The 22307-nt window shown below is 39.4% G+C and overlaps 2 protein-coding genes across 2 annotated transcripts; one reads left to right on the forward strand and one right to left on the reverse strand.

Moving 5' to 3' along the window:
* Positions 1-264: 264 nt before the first annotated feature.
* Positions 265-9369, forward strand: LOC122658544 (protein ecdysoneless homolog). Its single transcript, XM_043853553.1, has 6 exons — positions 265-1447; positions 3282-3611; positions 5874-6007; positions 7259-7425; positions 8743-8996; positions 9105-9369. Exons 1-5 carry the CDS (start codon positions 285-287, stop codon positions 8929-8931), a joined length of 1983 nt encoding a protein of 660 aa, XP_043709488.1. The 5' UTR covers positions 265-284; the 3' UTR covers positions 8932-8996; positions 9105-9369.
* A 724-nt stretch (positions 9370-10093) lies between these two features.
* LOC122658547 (protein NETWORKED 2D-like) lies at positions 10094-15720 on the reverse strand. Its single transcript, XM_043853555.1, has 3 exons — positions 15545-15720; positions 12654-14293; positions 10094-12110 (listed from the first exon to the last, which is right to left on the reverse strand). The coding sequence occupies exons 1-3, from the start codon at positions 15636-15638 to the stop codon at positions 10158-10160; spliced, it is 3687 nt and encodes a 1228-aa protein (XP_043709490.1). The 5' UTR covers positions 15639-15720; the 3' UTR covers positions 10094-10157.
* Positions 15721-22307: the final 6587 nt, after the last annotated feature.

Here is a 22307-nt window from a genome sequence, read left to right on the forward strand (position 1 = left end):
TCCGGTTTAACACTAACCTTGATTTGGGTCTGGCATGAGTTCGCTAAACCCTAAAATCTGTGGTTCATCCTGACCGTTTGGAACCGGTCCAGGAAAATGGGTTTGTCTTGAAGGGACAAGGCAGGGACTTGTTTCTTTCACAATTTTACGTTCCCTCTGGAAGGCTCGAAACGGCGAAACCGCCTCGACTCTTTAAAATTGCAGAAGAGAAAGAAGAAAAAGAAGAACCTTCAAGAATAGTACGTGATAGGCGATTGTACCAGAGGAAGAAGAAGAGGATAAACATGGCGGGAGTTGCAGAAGACGAACCAACCTCGGCTTTCTCTCACCTCAATTCCAGGCTGCCAGAAGACACAGTCTTCTATGCCATATTCCCTGATTTCTCCGTTAAGAATAATGCTAATGACAAGGACAATGAGCTATCAAATTCATCGCTTCGCTCACTTCATCTCCAAATCCTCAACACTGTTTCTCCGTACGTGGGAGACTACATCTGGCAGCACGAGCCCTTCAACCTCTCCATCTCCTCGACCTCTACATCCAATTGTCTCTGCTCCAAGCAAATCCCTCACCTCCACGGCAAAACCAGGTATGGTGATAACCTCGAAGACGAATGGTTCGTTGTCTTCCTCCTCTTCGAGATTACCCGCAGAATCCCCTCCGTTTCAGTTCGGGTTTGGGATACCGACGGGGAGTTTCTCCTCATCGAAGCGGCTTTCTCTCTCCCTCGCTGGATTAAGCCGGATAGCAGTTTGAATAGAGTTTTCATAAGGCAGGGCGAGCTTCACATTATTCCCAGAGAACGGTTCCCTTCGAATCCAAGCTTGTCCGAATCGTTGTGTTTTCTGTCCACTGTTAGTGAGGAAGCTCGGGGATCGGATTCTGTGCAGATGGCTCTGAAGAACCGAATTTCTGGGTATCCGGAGAGAGCTCGGTCGAACATGCATCGGGTTAGGGTTAGGGTTCCAGTTTCTGTGGCGCAGGTCTTGAAGCGTGAGCCTTGCTTAATCTCACTAGCGGTTGAGGGTTTCTACGACCGTGACATTGATTCCATGAAGAACGCTGCTCGGATGGAGAAGTTTCTGAGTGAGGGTACTGGAGAAGAGCTTGTCCAGGTGTCGGTTTGGATGTCGAGGGCGATGTATGCACAGCTCTTGCAGCAGACCTTCCAAGCGCCCAAGTGTTACCCCATGCCTTCCAGAACTAGTACTTCCGCTTATATGGAAGCGGAGCTGGGGATGAAGATCACTTGTGGGTTCGAGATGATGTATCAACAGAGACGTTGTCAAGGGTCAGAACTGACGGGGAGCACCTGGGATGCGTTCAGGGAGAGCTTAGAGTGTAGTGGGTATTTCAGAGCGCTGCTCCCTGGATCGAAAGAGTATCGTCAACTCTTGGAAAATGCTCAAGATTATTATCGAAATAGTTCCTTGTTCTCTAGGACCAGGTAATGTGCACTCCATTATGTTTTTGCGTTTCTTTATCTTGATTTGTCCGTTTTATTTTGACCACTTTTCTTACTTAGATTGTGTCGTAATGCGTTACTATGAAATTAAAAAATAATGGTGTCTAGAGCAGGACTGGTTGAAAGTGTCATTCTGGGCAGCTCTCTTTGTTTGGTGTTCAGACACGTGAAATTGGAATCTGCAAATTTTTTTGCAGTTTAGTAGGGTTTTTTTTGGTGAGGGGGGAGGGGTGTAGATAGAGAGATAAAGTCAGTCTTGCCAAGCAATTGCATGAAGTAGATACACAGATATCTTCTTGCTCGGTTATCAATGAAGTAAGATGGGTGTAACTCTCTAGTCTGAGTAATGTAGTCCTAGGTAGGAGTAGTCCCACTAGGAGCCAGGGTAATGGGGTCACACACAAGGGCTGGCCGATTGGGTTAGGGTTGGACAATGACAATGGGGTTTATGGGGTTTAATGTGCAGGTCTAGGGTGCTTTTATGGTATATAAATAATAGATTTTGGGAAGGTTTTCAAATTCTGCAAGTTGGACAGAATTGAGTTGCAGTTTTTGGGCTTTAATGGAGTTGAGGAATGGAGGGGATAGAGTGGGAGTTATGAGCTGGGTTTAGGATCGAGTGTAGGGAGAAGTGTGGAGGTTGTGTGCTGGAAGTGTGGTTTGAAACTAATGGACAGATCTGTAGTTATGAGGGAGTCCTAGTTAAGGTAGGAGTTGCAGGTTTAATGGAGATGAGGGTTTGATGGATGGAAGGGGGGTGTGGATTAGGTCTAATGAAGGGGAATGGCTGGACAGATTAGAAGAAGAAGGTTTGAAATCAAATTTCAGATTCAAACTTACTGGATTGCAGAGAACAATGGCAGCAGCATGATAACTTGAAGAAACCTCCAGACCTTCATGATGCAAGGAGTCGCAGGAGTCCACCCACCCTATCCACCTTGAGATCCACAAGGATATACACTCACAAAGAGCAGCAGCTATGGTAGCAAGCATAAAGCTAATTTTTATTAATCAAATTCGTATTCAATGCTGGCCTCCCTTACAAACTTATATAGAAGACTCAAAAATAGACTTGACATTAAAAAGGAAAGGCCTAACCCTATCCCTAACCTATTAGGTAACTTAAAATGACTTGGAAACTAGAATACTAAAGGAAATAGACTCAAAACATGGCTGGACTTACAGAGTCGTTATCCAGCCCAACTGACATCACATGACCACTTAAGTTGTCACATGACCACTTAACCAAGTCACATAATCACTTAAATTGAACCAATTGGATGCAACCAATTTGAACCGGTTCAATTAAAAAACATAAAAATAAATTAAGTATTGGGTTAATCCCGGATGCAACCTATATACCCCTAGTTTAGACTCATTAAAGTGACTTATTACATAGAAAACCCTTGGGATCAAAGGCCCAACATATATATATCCCAACCCTAGACTTATTCCTAATAAAATAAGCCAATTTGGCTGATGAATCTGCATCACTGTGGACTTATTTTCCTGGAGCTTTAAATCATCTGAATAGCATGCTGGGTTGATGGTTGAGCTCATCTGGTCGGTCATTCCTCCAATGTGTGATCTGTTTGTGAAACAGACAGGGAGGACAATCCCAATTAAATCTTGTTATCCTCTTTTCGATAACAACTAAAAAGCATTGGTAAACGATGTATTTTGCTTTCATAAAGCTGACATCCTTTGTTATGTTAAATTATAAATTCATTACATAATTCTAAGTTATAGATTCTGGTACTATTTTGATTATTGATGCTACTTCTCATTGGTTTTAAACTTAACCTATCTGTTTCAGTGAAATGATGAATGCCCCTGTGAGACGAATTGATGAACTTCTTGCATTACCACATTTTGCCAATGACTTTAGGGGTGTGGATCTTCCTCCTTCAGATGATGATTCCTGGCTCTACAGTGGTGAGGAAGAGTTGAATGCTGCCCTTATAGAAAGGCACAAAGAAATGGAACTTTATGAATCAAAAAATAAAAAGAAAAATAAATCAAAGGAGCAGGAGGAAGTTGGTCAGTCTCAATTAGATGATTCTGGTATTGGTGAAATAGCCAAAACAATGGAAGAATTTGTCCATAAAGTCTCAAGCTATGAGGGTGCAGAGGTTCCGGACAACAGGTTTGTCCAATCTGTCTTGATGGCATAATGTGTTGTCAAATTTTGTCTGAACTTTGATGTATTCTGTGCTATGTGTTGTCTGCTTGATACTAGTCTGTAAATTATTTTGGTGGAATCAATTTTCTTTCTTTTAGTTGCATTCTGTGTTTTCTCCAACAATAAACTGAGAAATGCCTCTCTCTTGTTAATGGGGCTTAAAATGAGTTATTAATTTCCAAAAAAATTTCTTTTTTATTTTAGTGAAGAAAAAATGCTTAACTCAATTCAGTACCCTATCCTAAGTAATTGGGGACAATTAAGCTCCATTTGTTTGAAGCTATAGCCTCTGTGCAGTAAGCACTTATGTCATTTTTCATTTATTTAACCTAGGTCATCTTCAACCTTCCACTTTTCTCTTTCACTGACTTCTATTTACACTGTCACTCCTTGCCAGTGAAAGGGAGAGACCCCTGGAAATGGGGTTTCCTGAAATGGGGTTCCTTTGAGGAAAGATAATATCACCAAGGAAATTGAGAACTAAACATTCATCTTTTCCACTAGCATCCACTCCAGACATGATCTTGCACGTAAACCTAACACTGCATCGAATGAAAATGTAAAATGAATGGTAGGATGAAGGGGTAGTAATGTAGAATAGCTAGGCTGCAACCAATTCTACAGGAGAATCGTAAACTCTTCAATGAAAAACAGCACTCACAGGGTATTTTGGGGCTTTCTTCAATCAACAACTCTGGTAGCATGAATCTTCTATGAATTAATGAATCTTAGCAGTAGTTTGGAACCTTGGTTGATCGCTGCAGGGATTGAAATAAAAACCAGAATAGAAACAAAGAAGAAAATAGTAAATAGAGAAGATGGATAGATAGAAGGGGGGATAGGGATAGGGATTGGAGGGGTTGGCTATCTCAGCCTGGGCATCTCACCCTGGGTATCTCACCGTACCTGTCTCTCACAGTCATTAATGGATTTAACCAAGCTCAATTCTTTTTTTTTTTTCCCTTCTCAAACTCGACTTGGCTGGTTATCAGCCTATTTCTTTATTTATAATTCCACACCAGATGTGATTTTTGCTTGAATAGAAAAATGAGGGGACCCTCAAATTTATAATTTATTTCTGGGAGAAAGAATGCCACCCGGTCGCGCCAGACACGCCGCCCCTGTGCCCTGACATGGGCATGCGAAATGACCGCCACACCCCGGTCATTTCCGGGGTTCCAGGGGGATGCGGCGGTCATTTCATGCGCACCTGTGTCAGGGCGCAGGAGCGGCGTGCGCTGCCTGAGTGGGTGGCGTTCTCTTTCCCTTTAGTTCTTGATTTCATAAAACTGAGGTGTAACAAGGTGGGATGGTTTCAATTTAATGGAGTGTTTGGAGGACCAGGCTCCTAGCGGATGATATCTATATAAGAGGGATGGGGAGAAAAGGATACTTCTGTCAATATTCTTGTCATTTTTTGGTGGTTACGGAAATATTATTTGGGGTTAGCAGATCTTGGCAACAGGATGGAACAAAAAATTAATGGGGGATGCTTAGGTATGAGTTGAATATAATGAATTAGGTTCCTTGAATTCTCAAAAGCATCCAAGCTATCACTGTTACCAAAGCTCTCCCAAACTGGAGTGTAGGAGAAGACCTCTAAAAATTAATATGCATGAATCACGACTTTCAAATCCAAGATTATAATTATTTGGAAGAAACAGAACCTACATGTGTTATGCTGGCATAAATAAGTTGCAGTTACTGAACATCAAGGTTAAAAATTCAAGTGGATAATGAAGCACGGTTGGAAGAGTTTTTCAGAACAGTGGTGGAAGTTCACTGCCATTCTTGTTTTGTAGCCTCATGGGACTAGAAAACTGCCTCCTTTTTCTTCTGTTCTCTTCTTTTGGCATGGGAAATATAAATGCCACCTTATTTTTGCTATATCTTAGTTGGTTCCCTTATGCAACAATTATTTCCTTCTCAGGAAAGCCAGTTTGCCGTTATCTTACTTTCCTGCATTTCATATATGTTGTCTTTTTTGGAAAGGTTGTACCCTTTTGGTATTGGCAATTTATCACACACAATTCTGATACTTGTGCCTTCTTATTATATTCTCAATGAAATCTTCTGTTTTCAGTCCATACTGTGTGCATATCAGTGATGATGAGCATACCTGGTGATTGATGCTTGGGAAGTGCACTGCTTTGTCTTGCTTTATACTTTTCTATAGGATTATATGCTAAGCACAACATTTATCCTGCTTTCTTTTTCCTTCTGAAGAGACTCGAAAGCAGTGGATCTTGATGTGGACCGCTTTATTAGAGACATGGAATTGGCATTTGGACTTGAAGGTCCGGACTGCATGGCTAATGATTCTGGTAGTGAAGAAGGATCATCTTTTGATATGGATTATGGTAATTTCTACATTTCAGTTTACGATTTCCAATTTTAATTCTTTCACCTCCTTCTGCTTAATTCTTTCAATGAGTAAATTAGAAGTTTAGAATGAGGGATACTGTTGTTCCCTGCATTATATACGGCAGAAAGTGCATGCAATGTCTCCTTGCAAGATTTGTTAATTGGAAAGGTAATGTATTGGAAGCTTCAGTTATCCTTGTTTATTTGTATTTGCTGAGGAAGTTGTGAGATATGTTCTCTTTATTGCTAACTCACAAGGAGGACCACTTATTCTTATTTGTGTTGTTTATGGATACCCTCTTGTTACTTTTACTTTCACACAAGTGGATATAAAGAACCTGTCAGATTCTGCATGTGACCTGCTTTGGTTCTTTGCTTCTGTGTGCCTTTTTGTCTGACAGAGGGTGTGGTGATTGTAAGAATTTATCTATTTGAAATCGATCAAAATTCATATTTGTCCTTGCATTTTGTGTTAATCCATATAAAAAATATGGCATGCTTGTTAGGATATTATCTCCTTGCAACTTTTGGTTGATATGCAACTGCAATGCCCTTTGGATCAATGCCACTGAGTATGAAGACCTATTACACTTGTTGCTACCATGAGGCAAGAGAATCACCTTATTTAGCTCTGGCTTGTTTACCACCACCTGCATAAAACTACATATGGGCCACACCAAAGATCAGTGCTGCCTAACAATAAAAATTTGAAGCATAGTCTCATTTGAACCTATGTCTGACTTCATCCTAGACCACTGGGCCTGAACGATTCCAGCCACTAGAATGTCCAGGATTTGGCCAACCTGAACTCACTTGCCTTTATATAGCTTATCTGTACTGTAGTTATCATGAAGCAAAAATAAGAAGTGATGGCTTGTCGAGCAAACTATATATTGTCTAATCACCCTACATAATAGGTATCTTATATATTTTTTTAGTTTGACTTTATTTTCCATTTGTTCTATAAATGAGCTTTTTGTCAATAATTCTTATTTTTTAAATAGATGATGAAGTATTATAATTTTATTGTTTATAGTTAACATTCTAGAGTTAATAAATTTTGTTCAACATGTGTAATATGTATCCTGGACATACTGTACTTTATCAAGATATATTATGGATGTATGTGTTATATGATCAATCTGTACAAACACATTGGGGCATGTTTGTGTATTTTTCAAAATTAACTTCAGCTTTCTTTTTTGGCTTTATGTTCTTCCTTCTAACCGTTGAGGAAAAACATGCAGATGAGTCTGAGGATGAGTCTCAGCCTATGCATCCTTCGGAGCACAGTAAGGACAAAGAACATAACTTCATGGATTCCTATTCTGATGCTCTGAATGAGGAACTGAAGGCCACCACTCTCAAAAATAGTTTCATTCGTGCTAGTGATCAATCCTCCAAAAATGATGAGGTAATTCTCTCTGTTGTATGCCTATTGTTTTGTACATGGTCTGATGGTCATATTCCTTTTCTTTTATGTTAGTTGATGGTGCATTTCTTTGTGATTGCCCCATCAAATATGGCAGACGGTGCTATTAGGGTGATGAAAAAAGGATGTGAAGTCTTTCACCATCTTTTTGATAAAGGAAAAAATATATATAAGGCTAAAATTTTTGTCCTAAACAAATTAAAATGAACTACAAGGGAACTAGATTTTTAAAATTGAAAATTAAAATGTGTATCAGTAATAAGAACACATATATATTGACCAATCAATGACTCAAAGGATATGAAATATCTGAAACAGATAAAAGTAAATAAAGCATCAAAACAAAATGCAAAAAGGTTGATGTCAAAAAAGGCCAGCATATGAATACTGTCAGATAAGGTACTGGCTACCGTTTCACCTAAAAGCTCGAACTGTTAGGGAAGGACAGCGTTAGTGTATACATCAACACTCCCCCGCACGTGCAGGCCTAGATCCAATGGTCCTTGCACGTGGAGCTCACACGGCACTAAGGGAGAAGAAATGTTGGGAAAACTCTTCCGATGCACTTCCTAGGAGTCTAACACTTGACCTCCCTGCTCTGATACCATGTTCGCTACCGTTTCACCTAAAAGCTCGAACTGTTAGGGAAGGACAGCGTCAATGTATACATCAACATATTTTGTTTGAATCTCAGGATTCATGACTTGATAACGCCTACCTAATCCCACCATTTGAGTTTAATTATGTTGAGGCAGTTGAGCAAAAGAATGAACAATATATTTTTGCTTACATGTTCTCTTAATGAATGATGATAAAACGTGGATTTTCTCAGTTTTTCACATATGATATCTCATTTAGGGCTTCTGTAAAGTTTCCGTTCTCCTTTTCATGTTGAAGTATTTGTGCGGCTTTGGATGTCTTCCTATCCAAACCCTGTATAGAGAATCAAGAAGGGTTTGATAGTAATCTTTTCCTGCCTCTTTACTGTCATGATACTAGAGCACCTTGTCTCAGCACCTTCTGGGTTTAGTTAACACCTTCTGTATTTACATAGTCATATATTTTATGTTTCTAACTTTGAGGCGATCTTAACTAGTCATCAGTTGAGCATGGACTTCTTGCAAGTAGCATTTCAGTTGTACAAATTATGTGTGATGTTGAGGAGTTGGAATTTATTGGCATGACCCTAGCAAACCACATATAAATATGTTTGGTTGTGGATGGCAACAGTTCGATTAGTAAGAGATTATAACTATATCTTTTTTTTCTATCTGCTCATGCCTGGGGTCTATAATGCAGGGACCATCAAATTCCATGAAGGAGATGGATGAGGACTTCACCCCAATTGATGTGGATGTGAATCTGGTGAAGAGCTTTCTAGATTCTTTTGCTTCTCAACAAGGCCTACCTGGTCCTGCTTCCAATTTGCTTGGACTGATGGGTCTACAGCTTCCACAAGATGAAACGAAAAAAAAAATAAGCCTCTAGCCCCATGAGAAACAGGTCATGTTACATTGTGCCTGATATCATTTTGGTTCCGTGCTTCATACGAGGCCTTATATCAAGTATGACCTCGAATAGAACTGATTGGAGAGCTAGGATTCATGTAGCCGACCCCATTTAGTTGGGATAAGGTTGAGTTGTTGTTGTTGCTTCATGAGTTAATCTCATAATCCATCTTCATTTCAGCTCCCTCCAGATGCAATTACTGAAAAGTAGACCCTCTCAGGGAAAAAATGACAAGGATCCTGTATAATGGCAATCCTGATGTCATTCTGGCTCCATGCTTCATACGAGATAATCATATAAACCAACTTTCTGTGATGGATATCTTGTAGAAATTGGGCTGTGTTAAGCTTGATTTGTATTATGTAAATATTCTGAAGTTGGTATGGTCTTCCAATTTTTGTTTGCAAAGATGGAATATAGTAGGCTGTAGTAATGAAATGCCGAAAACAGAATCCTCCTGCATCTGTGCTCAAAAATGAAATACCTAATTATGATATGCAAGTGAAATTCAAGGTATATGGGGATGGAAATCTAAATGCTGAACTGGATTGGATCAGCCTTGCTGACAACAAAAAGTCCACGACCTATAACGAATCTGCGCTCCCCTCCATTTCAGTCCACACTAATGCAGAAATGTGTTGGTAACTTTCTGGTTTTAGAGATGGAACTCTATGAATCCTTTGTGTCCAGTATCCTTGCACGCTAATGAATGCTCTCAACCCTGAGAACATCTCATTGTTGCCATTGTATATTAAATGCATCACATGAGTTGTTATGCTGCCAGTGGTTAGCTCGCATTGTATAAGCTTCTATCAAGCAAAATTGTGATTGCGGTATGTGACGGCAACCACTCGTTAGATTTTATCATCTTCAGAAAAGCTCAATATTAGAAAGCTTAGATGTTGAACGTGGTGATATGCTTTATAATTTAAGCAATCTTCTTCATGATAAAGCAATGGTTTCCTGTGGGTGAAGGATCCATTTTGAATTATTAGAATTTGCTGTGACCTGACTGTGCTTTTATCACTTTTACACCATTCATGTATCACTGTTTCATGGAATGAAATCATGGATTGGGGAGGGGGAGAGGAAGGTTTCTTCATATTCAGATTCTCAGTAAGTTTCAGAACTGAGAAAAAGAGAATATGTTTTTGTCAAAAGAAAAATAATAAAGTGGAGAGAAGAAAATAAGGAATTAAACCAATTTATGGAGGAAGAACTGCAGACAGATCATCACTGTGTTGTTGTTTGTGGAATGTTGGGTTAATGCACCTGAAGATCGATGGCCTTTGCTTTTTGTTTTTGACACCAAAAATGAATGAACGCAAAGGAATTCGAGACCGATTGCCCATATTCCTCACATGATGGTGTTGATGCTGGCTCTTCGGTCCTGACAGCCCGAAATCCTCATTCAACTTTAAAAGAGTCTTTTCGATCTCATCCTGGAGTCCTCTCACATGCTCTAGTCCTGCTTGCAATTCATCTGCAACTTTGTTATTCTCTTGTTGCATGTTCAGAACCTCCCCCTGGAACTTGGCTGCTTGATGACTAGTAAACTCCACTTGTTCAGTTTCAGAAACTGCATTGGAGACTCTTGAAATCTCTTCCTGTATGTCACACAAAGATGAGAATCTGTGCTGCAGTTCCTCTTTCAGCAATGCATTGTTTTCCAGCCATACTGTCAATTCCGTCTGGATCTCTCTCAAGTGTTTGTATATTGGCCGGGCATCTGATTTTAGAGATCTGTTCGTGGTAGTGCTGCCCTCCTGCTTCTTGTTATCTTTTAATTTTGAGATTTCAGCTTGTAGATCATGGGTTGAACTTTGGAATTTCTGTATCTGATGGAATAACGTGCTGAATCTTAACCAGAACTCCAGGTTCTCCTCTAACAGCTCATCAATGTCCCTTCGGAATTTCTCTTCAATGGTTGAAAAAACATGAGGTTCATCAACAAGAATAACCTTGATCTCTTCTTCTTCAACTTCTGCTGTTGGTTTAGTTTCCATGGCTCCATTTGCAATAGATTTGTCACTTGTTACTGCAGCTTCAACATTTTCATCATCTAACAAATTGATAATTGGCTGCTGGTTTCCCTGTTGTGTGTTTTTAAATACTGTATTGTTGGCTTCCATATTTCCTTCAAAACTTGTCTGCAAAAAGCTTAGTTTCTGTCGTAAAGATTTAATCTCATCATCCTTAATGGCATTGGCACGCTTCATTTCCCTTAGTTGCACCATCGTTTCAAAGGCATTTTCTCGGTTTATCTTCTCTATTTCAGAGAGCTTCTTCTTTGCATCTTTGTAATTCCGAAGAATTGTAGTGTACTCTCCCAATAGAACCTTTTCCCTACCCTCCAGTCCACTTAAGAACAACTTTTGCCAGTTTGGTTCTTTTTCTTCTTCTTCTTCCATCGCTTTGTCTGGTAGCCCTGAAGCCTCAGAACTTTCAGAAATATCATCATTGGTGTTGCTCAACTTGGAAGGAGCACCATCTTCATCATTTCTAACACCAAGATTAGGATTCTGAACCTCGTCTGTCTCATCTTCTACTTCTGTTTTTGTTTCCTTCAAGTTCCTCGGTCCATCACTAAAAGCCACCATTTCTTCTCGTCCCTCAAACTTCTCATGCATGGCATCATCAATAAGAGCTCCCATTTCTGTTTGAGGTGACATCTTCACAACTTCATCAGGCCTCATTGAATGCAGTTTCTGAGAAAGATGATTGGAATCACAATTTTCCTGCGCGTCAAAATTCAGAATATTCTCTTCAGTTTGGGATGAATCATATGTACCAACACTTTCATTGGACTTTACAAAATGTGGTTTCTCTAAAAAGTCATTGAGGCTACTATTCTCCTGTGAGTCAACCTTGAGAATATCATCATCTTCAATTGGGAACAGGTCCTGCTCCTTAGCTTTGTCCATTGATGAACCCAAAATCTCTTCGCCAGGCTTCGCAGAATGCAATTCCTTGCCAAGGTAATTTAGGTCCAATATCCCCTGTGAGTCAGCATCGACAATCTTATCTTCTGTTTGGGATGGCTTCTGCTTCTCAATGTTGTCCTTCAATGAATCATATGTATCAACACTTCCATCAAACTTCACAAAATGTCGTTTCTCAGAAAGGTCACTGAGGTTACTATTCTCCTGTGAGTCAACCTTGAAAATGTCATCATCTTCAGTTGGGAACATGTCCTGCTTCTCAGCTTTGTCCATTGATGAACCCAAAATCTCTTTACCAAGCTGCACAGAATCCAATTCCTTGCCAAGGCAATTTAGGTCGCAAATCCCCTGTGAGTCAGCATTGACAATATAATCTTCTTTTTGAGATGGCTCCTGCTTCTCAATTTTGTCCTTCGATGAATCATATGTATCGACACTTCCATCAAACTTCACAAAATGTGGTTTCTCAGAGAGGTCATTAAGGTTACAATCATCATCTTCAGTTGGGAACAGGTCCCGTTTCTCAGCTTGTTCTTTTGATAATTCCAAAATCTCTTCTCCGGGCTTCGCAGAATGCAATTCCTTGCCAAGGTAATTTAGGTCCCATATACCCTGTGAGTCAGCATCGACAATATTATCTTCCTTTTGGTATGGCTCCTGCTTCTCAATCTTGTCCTTCAATGAATCATATGTATCAAAACTTTCATCAGACTTCTTCTCAGAAAGGTTGTTGAGGTTATGATTTTCCTCGGAGCCAACCTTGAGAATATCATTCTTAGTTTGTGAAATATCCTGCTTTTCAACAATTTTCTGATGCTCTGGGTCCTCACATTTTTCAGAGGCATCACCAACACTACTGCTCTCCATGGATTGAATACTGCCTTCGTCATTGTCTCTGGAACAGGGACTGAGACTCTGAACAGCACTTCTCTCCACTTCAGCTTCTTCTTTGCTGACCTTTGTACTCTCTAAGCCATCATCAGGAGTCACCATATCTTTTTGTTTCTGGGCTTCACTAAAAATACCCAGATCTGCCAGAGGTGAACCTGGAATATCGATCTCCTCATCAGGCTTCACTGAGTGCAGTTTCTCAGAAAGATGGTTGAGGTTACAACGTGTATCAGTAAAATGTGTTTGAAGATTGTTGTTTTGATCCTCAACACTCTGGTGGAGATCCTGAATCCCAGATAACTTCTTATCCAATTTCCTTAGTTCGTCTATCAACTTATTGGAATCCTTGACCGAAGTGGCCTTTTCCTCATCCAAGTTGCGTAGGTTCTCCTGGAGTTCATCAGTTTCTGATCTTAATCTTTTTATCAGAGCAGTCTGTGATGAGACAGCAGTCTCTAAATTGATGACTTTCTGCACAAGTTCATCAATCTTCTCCGCCAGTTCTGTGACAGTGAGAACTGTATCAGAGCTCATGTCAAAGTGTGCCCTAATTTTCTCCTGTATGGATTCCAATTGGAGTCTCTCCTGTTTCAGATTGACTTCCTGCTCCAAATTATATAAGCCTGAACTAAAACCCACGGATTCTTTTTTGTCAGATAGGTCTGGCTGGTCCATCTGATCACTGAGAAATTCATTCTTGATTGCATGCAACTTCTCATGAGCATCTTTAATCCGTTGGTACTCCACTCTTGCTTCTTCAGCTGATTGCTCCTGTTTCTCCTGCAACTGCACCAAGGTCTCTTGGCATGATTTGAGAGCTGTGGCTGCCATTAGAGTTCGTGCTTCATCATCATCAATTACTGTCGCCACGCCGAATTCATCTTGCAATGTGCAGACTTCCTCTTGCATTTGGCTGATCTGCTTCTCAATTTCCCAATACTTAGCAACCCCACCCTCAAATGAGCTCTTGACAAACTCCTTCTGAGTCTGTAGGGCCAAGATCCCTTTCTGAAGTCTATCAATCTCTTGGACTGCTTCAGCTGTGCTCATCCGCGAACTGGTAGTAGTAGTAGTACTTGTAGAAGTAAATGAAGTAGTTTTCTTGGGTTGCACTTTTTTTGTAGGTAATGTTGAGGGGTCCTTTGCATCTTTCCTTCGAAAACTTGGAATTTTGGGGATATTGAGTTTTGGGGGTTGAGGCAAGACCTTGGAAATCTTATTTTGGTTGGTAGAGGAAGTAGATCTTCCTGGAGAACTGTCATCATCTTCGTCTTCCATTGCAAACTGAACTTGCTCTGGAAAAACAGTGGCAATGGTGTTGTTGGCATTTTGGAGCTCTCCTGATAAGTGGTCATACCTATCAGCGAGGGCTCGGTATGCCCTGTAAGATTCTTCCACAAAGTTAATAAGTTCAGGTCTTTTTCTGTAGTACATTTCTGCTCTCCTGGCAAATGAGTCCCCATCCTCCTCGATGAGCTTAAGCATATATTTGGACTTCTCCTCCATGTCTACAAGAATGCAAGTTCATCATTTGGATTGTAAAAACTCGAGTGTTAGAGATTGAGGATATGAATTTGTGTCATCTACAAGCCACAATACTGGAACAACTCACATACTGACATAAATGCTCAAAATAAAGAGAAAAACACTTTAATTGAGAAGCACCACTGTTTCCATTCATATTATATCCAAAAAAATATTCTGAATATGTTATGAAGTCATGTCTATTTATAATTGTGCAGGATTCACTAATATTCCTCTCTTTGTTCCTCTACTCTATTCTCCACCCTACACCCTCCCCCCCCCCCCCCCCTTCCCTTCCAAAAAAAAGGGTTGGAGGGAGAGAAGGTGCTGTCTGTTGGGTATAAGGGTTTCAGGTGGAGTAGAACCTGCAGCATCGTGGTTTAGGAACGAAGTGCGTAGACATATAATGGCTAAGCAAAGAAAGTAATTACAGAACACTGGGAATTAGATTTTGAGACCCTAACATCAAGAACAGCATGTTTTCTCCTCACTAATAAAACAAAATGTAAAACACTGTACATGGAGAAACTGGATGATTTCAAGAAGGTAGAGTACCCAAAATCCATCAGCAATGTACAAAAAGCATTATGATCACCAATGAAGAATACTGATAAATGCAAGGGATAGTCAAATGGAAAAACCTGTGGCTTCTTTTATACAAACCAATGAACTCAAGACTCTGGTGAATAGCAGAGCATTATGGAAAGTGTGTTTTTTTTCTAATTTACGATGAGTTTACTTCTTAAGCTAGTTTCCTTTTTTGTTCCTTGCCATTAATGAGGTATTGGTAACCTCCTCTTCACCCAAGTCAATCACCTCAATGTTGCTAGATACGGTATTTTATGATGAAAAATATTGGAAATTTTGTTTTTAATTGATATACTATGAAATCAAAGTGCACTAATATATAATCACTTCCATACATCAGGCATTCTGGAATCAGATTTGCAGCAGAATCCATTTATCCAAATTAACTATTGTTAAGGAACTAACATCAAAACAGGAGAAGATGAACAAATTAAGTTAATTCATGTTCACCTCAAGAACTGCAATTATCATCTTGAACAGAAGAGAGAAGAGGAGAGGAGAGGAGATATTAATGGTTAACACAAGCATTGCACTATACTTGCATCAACAATACGTACAAGAAGCCTATTTATTCTCCCTAAGATGAAATTTTCACAGAAGGTTTTATGAATCATAGTTAAAATTTCTAGGTAAATGAGGAAACACACCTTGAAGGTTCTGTTCAAGCCATTTTGACTGTTTGGTCCTGATGTGACTTGCCCACCACCAAGTGTAGGCATTGCTTGCTGCTCTCTGCAACATCTCTTCTTCTCTGTTTGTTTCTCTCTGTGCCTGTCTCTCTGAAGTCCTTACAGAAGCTGAAGAACGGTTTCTACATTTCCAGGAAGGAGAAGAAGAAGAAGAAGAGAGAGAGAGAAAAGGAAAGGTACAGCAAAACCATGTAAAAAAAGATTCCTGAAAACTTAAGGTAGAGAGAGTTGATGGGCTAAGGATTGTCCTGAATGCTTCACAGACCACAGCCCATACGAGGGAATCATGGACGAGAGGAGAAGTCGCTCGCATTACATGGGGAACCAACCTTTCCATCCAACAGCATAAATAGATCATTGGTGTCCAAACTCACCACCCACAAATAACAGCCGTAGATTTATTATATCAAATGACAATCGTTGATTCATTTTTCCCATAGGAGTTGTAACATTTGGAAGGAGGTTTGGACAAACCCTACCATTCTCTCTTCTCCGGCTGTGTCTGCTGTTCATCTCGGCTGCTGCTCCGGCAGTTACTGATGTTCCTCTGCTGCTGCATATGTTACTATATGGACAAACCATCTCTCTCTCTCTCTCCCTACACACACACACCAAATAGAAGGCTACGGTTTAATGAGGGAAGTGGGGAATTTCAGTGCGGGGAAACATGAGAAGCAGCTCCAACAACGAGCTGGTTGAAGAATTAGATAAATTTGTCATCTAGGCCACCTTCTTCCAGGGGCTAGTGTCGCAGATCTTTGAAATTGGGAAGGAAAGCATCGGAGCTAATAGCCCAGATGACGGGAGCTTGGGAAACAGCAACGGCGGCAATCGATGTTACATCCGAGCTTCCCGATGGGTTCTTGGGATGATTCGGCACTTGTTTCGGAGAATCTCTTTGGCCTGAAAAGAGTTAGAGATAATAATGGAAAGATGCTCTCTGGTTTAAACCCCATCATAGAACTAATTAATGCTTTTTGTTTAATTAATGATCACAGCAACCTTATGGCGGGGGATTTGGATCGTCTACCGCGCAGCTGCCCGTCCTGCCTGTACTGCATAGACATAGAGCCACGCAAAGACCGCTTTACCTCTGTCTGAGCACCTTGTCAGAGTGTGGGTAAAGCGATCTTTGTGCATGGCCCTATATCTTCGCAGTACAGGCAGGCAGCTGCATCGTAGACATCTACATCCTATGGCAGGTGGTCTAAATGCTCGTCACTCTTTTCAGAGTAGGTGTTTATAATGGATTAATAATAGCAAAATCTAAAACTCAAGTTCCCCTCATTCCTCTCTCTAAAACCATATCTATCCTCCATGTACACCTTCATCTTCTCCGCGATCTTTTCATATAGGTTCATTCAGATCATCCTTATAATAATCTTTTCTTCTTGACTAAAACTTTTCACTAATTCATGCATGCATTTTAAAATTTGTATTTTAGTACATTCATGAAATCCTACCTAAACACTAACTATATTGACAACTTCTTTCTCAAACACAAATTTGATGGATCTAATCCTATCACCAAATCATTTAACATCCCATATCAATTTCCAGGATCAATTATCGACCATCCTAGAAACCGATACGATACCAATATGGATTGACACGAGTTCAACAATTTTACCCCTAGTTTTCCTTAAAGATCTCTTAACAATTTTATCCCTAATCGGTATTGTTCCATCGATATGGGATCGACGGTTAGTGAAACCAATATGGATCCCCTGATATCTGATCCCCATATCCATACCAATACCAATACCGATACCTTAAACCATTCTGGGAGATGATCCTAAGCATGGAAGAAAAACTCGACCAAAACCTGTCGAAACCCCAAGTTAACTCGGTTTCGCAAGTTTCCGAGACGAGTTGAAAGGGGATTTTATAAATTCCTGGATTCGATCGGATTTCGATAGTTTCGACCATATTTCGATGGTTTCGACACATATGCCCATCGAAACTAGGGGAAACTTATCTCGAAACTAGGACAGACAGGTATTTATGCCATAAATCAGGACAGACACTTAGTTATGTCTAATATATAAACAAATATTCACCTATTTGAATCCGATAAAAATAGTTAAAAAATTAAATTTCAAAAAGAAAAAAAGTCAATCCCCCAGATCAAAAACAAAAATTGGATTTTCGATGGTAGGTGCAATTTTCAACTTTCTAATGCTGGAGTTTTTCTCAAATCTAAAAATTTCATAAATCTTAATATGGTAAAACATTGCTAAAAACCACAAGTACGGTAAAATATTTATTTGTTTTGATGTCCAAAAAAATATTAGCATTCAGAGCAATTTTGACAGCATTCATGCACACCAAATTAAGTTTGACCGGTGCATAATTCCTTCAATATAAATCAGATTTAAGCAATCTTGGACTTATTGGAAAGCTATCAAAACAAAGCTTTCTAACAAATCCAAGATTGCTTAAATCTCATTTATATTGAAGGAGTTATGTTCCGGTCAAACCTTATTCGATACCATGTCCAAGAATAATATACAATATCATACTTGGATCAAAACCACAAGGAATATTTTTAGTGTTCTCTATGTGAAACTAATGCATGGATTGGGTTTAAAATATCAAAAATAGGCAACACAATAAAAATCAGGGTAAAAAAATAACTTCTAGGCTTCGAAACCAAGGTTCAAGTTAACTTGGAGAAAGTCCTAGATTTCGACCGAGATATGGTCAAAATCGAGACGAACTCGATTTCTGGCTGGTCAAAACTCGAGTTTTAGAACCTTGGTCGGTAGGGGTGCAAGTTTGGTTTCCTCAGTCTGACCCTGCCCTGACTTGTCCTGAGCCTTAATAGGGTTTGGGTTGGATTTTTCAACCCTGAGCACGGGTTACGATTGAAATTTTCAGGCCTTGGGTCATGTTGGATTGGGTCAAGGTTGATGCCTTAGGCAAAGCCTGACTCGGTCTAGTGTTAGGTTATGCTAACTTTTTAAAATTTTTGTTTAGAGTAAGGGTGCCAATTTCGAACCAAAACTAACTGTATAAACCCGTAACAAACTTAACCAGTACAAATTCAGCATGGGAAAATAGAATCCCTCTCGGTACGGTACAATATCAGTTTCATATTCTAGCAACATACATTTAGATTGAGAAAAGGTAGTATAAAAAAAGGTGGCAATGTGTAGTTATAACCATAATTCAAGCCAACAATGCATAGTGTGTTTGTATTCCATATTCATAACTAAGGCATGCCTTTTAATAGTTGTTTTAAGTTTTAACAACACATGACTTGCATGTTTATGAAGGCAATAAAATTTCTATTTATATAATCCTATTTTTGGTTAGAAAGGCAAACATTGCTTTAGATAGGCCGACCTTATAAGCTTATCAGGGTGTCTTACCATTTTTTAGCCACACAACGAGATGAATAAAACATGACTAGAATAGCGTGCACGAGAGAGAGAGAGATTAGCTCAAGCTCGAAATATACCGACAAGTAGGGGTGAAACAACGCAGGATTGGGCTGAACCCTGAGTCCTCTTAGCTTACCCAAGCCCAACCCAACTTTGAGGTTGGGCTGAGATATCTCAGCCTAGGCCCAACCCTATTGGGCTTAGCCCAACCAAGCCCAGCCCAATCCGGTCCTGATTGATCTTGATCGAGCCAGGTTGGTCCTGATTCTATGCATTAAAAAAGAAAAGAAAAGAAATGATACACATGATTGGCATCACATCTTAAACACATACAACTTTGCATCTGCATTAAAAAACAAAAGAAAAGAGATACATGATTGGCATCGCATCTTGAACACATACAAATTTGCATCACAATTCTGAAGAAAATGAAAGCCTTGGTGAGATGTTTTCTTACAATTTAACCCAAAAAACTTGAAATGTTAAATAGTTTTGTCAAACTTTCATTCAATAGACAATTACATTCTAAACTAAGGGTGCCAATCGATACAGTATCGGGAATCCGATATAGTACAAAAGATAGAAAGCAAAAATCGAAATTGTACCGTACCAAATACAAACTGTATTTTCAATATCGGTACCATATTGACTCGGTACGGTTTGTATTTAGTATTAAAAACGTTTTTTATTCGGTATCAAATATAGTTCTTTATTCGGTATAGATACAAATATTGTCACAACCAAAATTCATGAAAAATATGGGCAGAAAATCTGCCCAAAGATTAAAAATGATTAAAACTCATATTTAGCAAAAGTAAAGTATCAAAGATGTAAGTTATAGAATTCCAATATATTATGGAGAAGGGGAAAGAGGAATTCTAGACAAAATTCTTGGTACAGTTTAGCCTTGATTCGATACAAATTCGGTATAGTATAGGGAATTTGGTACGGTATCAATACATACCAATGGTTTTGTCTTAGAACGATCGTGAGCACTATTTTCATAGGAAATGTCATCTATGCTTAGACTTAGACTATATGTCCTATAGACCTAGGCCATGTGCAATGCATTGATATTTCATGTCATCATCTCCCCAACCCATTATTATGTTGGATTCTTATCCCCGAGTGTTTCTTTTCTCACATTAATTCATCTTAAACCATTCTCTTAAATTAGCGTTCATCACTTGCGTATTTCACTTTGTCATTCTAGCATAGGTTTAATTTAGCATTTCACTCATTAGTTCATTCATAGCATATAGTTGTGTTAAGATAGACTGTTTTACTTCATTATTTCAATTGCTTTATTTTTGCTTCTTTCTTTTAATTGCTTTATTTTGCGTTTGCTAGATGTTGTGGAGTTAGGATTGTGCAAATTAGATGTGTTGGGTTAGGTCCCTAGATGCGTTGAGGTAGGATTAATTAATTTGAATCATTCCACTTTGCCTATTTCGTGAGATTGAGATGGAATAAATAACGATGATAAACTTTTAAATGCAAAGACTAAGATATTAGAGAAAACTAATTTGGTAAGTGCATATTTATCATAGACTTTTTATATTTTTTTTTTCCTTAAATCATATAATTGGCCAATGGAAATCGAGCATGATACTACGGCAGGTCTTGACCCTTGTTTTTGTGACAAATAAATATTAAAGTTCAGCTATGCAAAAATGGAGCCATGGAATAGTAATATTCAGCTACACTAATATGGATCCTCCAAGGCTCCATTCCCCAATGACACTGATAGTTCTTTCTTTTGGATTATTATTTATTTATTTATTTTGATTTTTTTTTTTTTTTTTTTTTGTTAAACTTTATTTTGAACAATGGTTGTTCGCTCTATGGACTTTCAACCATCACAAATCCAATCGAAAAGCTCACCCATCAAAATATGCCTCTCAATTTCTTATTTGATTGGTTAGAAATTAAAACACTCAATAGCAGTATAACAGTAATAACACATGCCTTTGTCCTTATTTAATTACTCCACAGCCTTAAAACAAATAGTACAAAAAAGGACATAAAAGAGGTGTTTGACAGTGGGGTTAATACTTAATACCATGTTTTTCACAAACTTAGGCTCTCTTTTGTATCAATTTTCATTTTCATTTTAATTTATTAAAAAAAAATTCATTATTAAAAATTATTTTGATTAAAAATGAAAAATTGTTTGGTAACTATAAACATAATAGATTATACAATGAAAAATAAGTTTGGTAACTATATATGTGTAAATTATTTTTAGGGGCACTGTTCTCTGTGCCGCAGTGAAGTCCTTGCATAAGCTGAAGAACGGTTTCTACATTTCCAGGAAGAGGAAGGAGAAGAAGAGAGAGAGAGAGAAAAGGAAAGATTCTACAGCAAAACCATGTAAAAAAAGATTCCTAAAATCTTAAGGTAGATAGAGTGGATGGGCTAAGGATTGTCCTGAATGCTTCACAGACCACAGCCCATACGAGGGAATCATGGACGAGAGGAGAAGTCGCTTGCATTACATGGGGAACCAACCCTTCCATCCAACAGCATAAATAGAGGAGCTCATACAGTTCCACGTGGCATGTCTGCTTCTGCAAGGGTGGCCGGTGCCTTCAGGAAAAAAGTGGGAGTGATTCCGCTGAGGCTCCCGTACGAGAACATTCTTGTACAGTTCCGGATTCCATCTGGATGGCTTGCATGTGTACGAGTCTCGTGCGTGAACCTGAGCTGGTCTGGGATGAATCCTTATCTACTCCAATTCGCTCCTCGCTTCAATTCTTTTCAGTTCCTCACATAGGAGTGGAAATGACCACCCCACCCCACCCCCTGCCCGAACACACTGCTCAAAGTGAGATACGGTGGTCATTTCCTCTCCTATGTGAGGAATTATTTGCCTTGAAGTGCCTTTATCCCCTCAAGTGCGGTACAATCTCAATTCTCAAGTGCACCAAAAATGTACATCTGAGTGTGCACATGTATTTGGGGGAGTGTTTTAAACAAAAGCACTTTAAGGCATTCAAATCACCTTTTTGGTGCACTCGAGGTATAGTGATAAAAATTCTCCTTATCATTCTCCATCCAACCCTAGAAAGGAAGGATGATTAATACCATTTCTGCCCCCTCTTATTGGACAAAGGTTCGAAATGCTAGAAGCGAGATGGTTATATACCAATCGAGATCGTCTACGGCGCACTGCCCAGAGCGGCCTGTCCGGTGTAGACTGTGTCGTGCAAAATGACCGCTTTACCCCCTGCCCAGTGCCTTGCCCTAGTGGGGGTAAGGCGGTCATTTCACGTGACACAGTCTGCGCCGGACAGGTCGCTCCGGGCAGCACGCCATAGAAGGTCAGGGTCAGT

The sequence above is a fragment of the Telopea speciosissima genome, chromosome 4 (assembly GCF_018873765.1).
Source record: "Telopea speciosissima isolate NSW1024214 ecotype Mountain lineage chromosome 4, Tspe_v1, whole genome shotgun sequence".
In the NCBI taxonomy this organism is placed as follows: domain Eukaryota; kingdom Viridiplantae; phylum Streptophyta; class Magnoliopsida; order Proteales; family Proteaceae; genus Telopea; species Telopea speciosissima.

Bases quoted from the DNA above. Each gene is read 5' to 3' on its own strand.
- LOC122658544 (XM_043853553.1), top strand. From the start codon at position 285: ATGGCGGGAGTTGCAGAAGACGAACCAACCTCGGCTTTCTCTCACCTC. The intron at 3,612-5,873 runs GTTTGTCCAATC...TTCCTTCTGAAG, and splicing joins GCAGAGGTTCCGGACAACAG to AGACTCGAAAGCAGTGGATC. The intron at 7,426-8,742 runs GTAATTCTCTCT...TCTATAATGCAG, and splicing joins AATCCTCCAAAAATGATGAG to GGACCATCAAATTCCATGAA.
- LOC122658547 (XM_043853555.1), bottom strand. From the start codon at position 15,638: ATGTTGCAGAGAGCAGCAAGCAATGCCTACACTTGGTGGTGGGCAAGT. The intron at 14,294-15,544 runs GTGTGTTTCCTC...GCATTCTTGTAG, and splicing joins GCTTGAACAGAACCTTCAAG to ACATGGAGGAGAAGTCCAAA. The intron at 12,111-12,653 runs GTTGGCTCCGAG...GACATTTTCAAG, and splicing joins CTAAGAATGATATTCTCAAG to GTTGACTCACAGGAGAATAG.